We start from the raw sequence: 3,211 nt of genomic DNA on the forward strand, positions 1-3,211 counted from the left end.
ACGGGGACGAACGGCCCCGGTGCCTCAGTTGCAGCGGCGGCAGCGGCGGCGGCAGCGGCAGCAGCAGCAACAGCGTCGGCAGCAAAAAGAGCACAGACCCTAAACACTGCTTCTCATTCTCATTCTCATTCTCATTCTCATTCTCATTCTCATTCTCATTCTCACTCTCACTCTCATTCTCATTCTTCTCTCTCTCTCCCGCTGTCGGGCACCCTTCTCTCGGGGTCCCTTGCCCGGCGTCCCTCTCCTCTCCCCGCCTCCCTGTCCCCTGCCGGGCCGGGCCATGCTCCCGGCCCGCCCCCGGCCCCGGGCGGGGCTGCCCCGTGCCCGGCCCCGGCCGTCCCGCCGCGGTCTCGCCTCCGCTTGGCTCTGGCCGTACTGGCGGTGGCGCTGCTGGGCGGGCATCAGTGCCTGGTGCGGGGGCGGCATCGCCGCCCTTCGGCTCCGCCTGGCCCGAGCCCGGCCCCGGATCCGAGGCAGGCTCCGGTCCCGACCGCGGCCCCGGCCCCGGCTCCTCCAGGGGCCCGCGGAGGACACAGGCGGCGCGGCCGCTCCCGCCGCTTCCGCTGCGGCTTCCCCGGCCCGAGCTCCGCCTCTCGGCAGCGCGGCCGCCAGCCCCGAGCCTCCCGTGCCGCGTTCCCGGGAGCGAACGCCTGGGCATGGCCGGCCCGGGGCGGGTGAGGGGCGCTCGGGGGCCGTTGCTGGCCCCGGGCCGAGCGCTGACCGCCGCGTCCCGCCCGCAGGGCAGACTCAGCAGGGCCTGCAGGAGCGGTACAGGCTGGGTTCGCTGCTGGGGCGCGGCGGCTTCGGCAGCGTCTTCGCGGCCACGCGGCTCTCGGACGGCGCCCCGGTGAGCGGCGGACGAGGGGAGGGGGCGGAGGAGGAGGAGGAGGAGGGCAGAGAATGGGGCTGGGCAGGGAAGGCGGTGAGCTGAGCCCTCTACTCCCCTTGACTTGCAGGTGGCCATCAAAAGGGTGCCACGGAACCGCGTCCTGCACTGGGGCAAGCTGGTGAGTGAGCAGGGCCAGCGGCAGCAGCCGGACCGTGCCGGGCGGGAATGAGCCGAGGCCCGGCACGGTGGGAGCCGCCAGGGCGCCCCGAGGGAGAGCGGGCGTGGGGCCAGCGCAGGGCGCAGAGCATCCCGGGCTGGCTGAGGGCTTCACGAGCCCCGGCACGGCATCGGCTCCACTGACGGCATCGTGCTCCTCCCGCAGCCCGACGGCACCAGCGCACCCCTGGAGATTGTGCTGCTGGCCAAGGTGTCCACTGGCTTCCCCGGTGTGGTCCAGATGCTGGAGTGGCTTGAGCTCCCCAAGGACATCTTGATGGTGCTGGAGCGGCCAGAGCGGTGTCAGGACCTGCATCGTTTCATTCGGGCACGGCGGTTCCTGCCCGAGGAGGAGGCACGGGAGCTGTTCCGCCAGGTGCTGGAGGCCGTGCGGCACTGCACCAGCTGCGGGGTCCTGCACCGTGACATCAAACCAGGGAACATCCTGGTTGATCTGGCCACCGGGCAGGCCAAATTGATTGACTTTGGCTGTGGCACCTACCTGCAGGACACAGCCTACACGCACTTTGCAGGTGAGCCCACGCAGGGCTCCTGGGCCCAGCATCTCATGACCCAACATCTCCCAGCCCAAGCTGACTGTGGCAGCAGGGATTCTCTCTTTTGCGGCCCTTCATGTCACTGAGTCTTCAGCGAGTTTCTTTTGAAACTCAGGGCTGAGTGGGTAGCCATCTTCCAGCCCTGCTGGCAGCCTTTGCCCCCCACTCTGCCCAGAACTGGTGCTGGGGCAGCCAGCCCAACAAAAATACCCGTGGGTGGGGGTAGCAGAGAGGGAGAACCAGAACCTGTGCCCAGCCGGTTTGGTGTGCAGGTGAGAAAGGGCTTGGACTGCTCCACTCACCTGGTCTGTTGGGGTTCATAATGGTTTTTGGGGCAATGCAGGCCGGGAGGATGAGAGCATGGTTTTTCCCAGCACTGGGTGGGTTCTTCCTTGTTATGGTCAGGCCTTGCCAGGGCTTCCACTGCCCTCTTGAAACACCAGTGGCTTCTTTTCCAACCCCAAGTCTGTACACAAGTCCCAGGTGCTGGTGAGAGGGCAATGCTCACCCTGTTTGCCACTGGGGCAGCCCCCACATGCCTAGGGATGCTGGGGCCAGGCTCTGGGAACAGCCTCATCCCCCTGATGAACTCCATCTGTATTCCATAGGAACACGGTCATACAGCCCCCCGGAATGGACCCACTTTGGCTGGTACTATGGCAAGCCAGCTACCATCTGGTCCCTGGGCATCCTGCTGCACCAGATGGTCTGTGGGGAGCACCCTTTCAGGAGGTGCCAGAACATCAGCTGGGACCATCAGCTCTCGCTGCCAGAACGGCTCTCTCAAGGTGGATCCTCATCTCTGGGCACGGGGGGAATCCCAGTGCTGGGAGACAGCAGCAGGCTCGTGGGCATCCTGCACTGGCAGCTGCTGAGGAGGTGGCAAATGTCCTGCTCTCCTCCAAAACAGGGAATGGATGGGAAAGTTTAGGCCCAGCTTTGAGCACATCCAGCATGGCCTGTGCATGGGAATGGTGGGGCAAAGCCAATAGGAGCCTTCTCCAACTAAGTGGTGGTTTCTGGTTTCTCTGCCCAGAGTGCCAAGATCTGATCAGGCGGTGTTTATCCATGCTGGACTTGGAAAGGCCCTCATTAGAAGAGCTGTTCTGTCATCCTTGGATGCAGGATATTCATCTGCCCTAGAAGAAGGGAGAGAGCCACAGGCATACTTTGATCCAGGGCCCTGGTAAGTTCCAGCTCCACACATGCCTTGGCAATGAGAAGCAAAGGAACCCAGCCCTTTTTGTGCTGCCAGTGTCACTGCACCGGGGTCATGGGATGGGAACACGCAGCCCTTGGGCTGGAGCTGAGCTGCTCTGCCCAGCACTGGTGGCCGCCATCCCATCTGGTTTTGCTTGTCCTGGTTTCCTGACAGCTGGGGCCCTGGGCAGAGCCCTGAGAGCCTGGTCTGCCCCCAGGGAAGGAGAAGGAGCCCCTGGAGAAGCTGTACCGGGTGGGGCTGCTGCTGGAGAGAGTGAGGAGGACACCAAGGATGACAAGCTCTTCCTCAGCCTGGCCAGCTGAAGATGATGGACTTTGATTCTGGCACCTTCTTCAAAGCCAGGCTCCACAGTGAATTTGCAGATGAGTCCACATGCAGGGGGAT

At 64.4% G+C, this 3,211-nt stretch overlaps 1 protein-coding gene across 1 annotated transcript; it reads left to right on the forward strand.

Annotated features, from left to right (window-relative positions):
* Positions 1 to 1,238: 1,238 nt before the first annotated feature.
* LOC128943441 (serine/threonine-protein kinase pim-1-like) lies at positions 1,239 to 2,326 on the forward strand (the record flags this gene model as incomplete). Its single annotated transcript, XM_054286384.1, has 2 exons — positions 1,239 to 1,581; positions 2,214 to 2,326. Coding segments are annotated over 2 exons (456 nt in total), but the record flags the coding sequence as incomplete, so codon positions are not given.
* Positions 2,327 to 3,211: the final 885 nt, after the last annotated feature.

This window comes from Melozone crissalis, unplaced genomic scaffold (assembly GCF_028551555.1).
Source record: "Melozone crissalis strain CALT ecotype California unplaced genomic scaffold, PUWL_Pcris_2 ptg000046l_1, whole genome shotgun sequence".
Classification (NCBI taxonomy): Eukaryota; Metazoa; Chordata; class Aves; order Passeriformes; family Passerellidae; genus Melozone; species Melozone crissalis.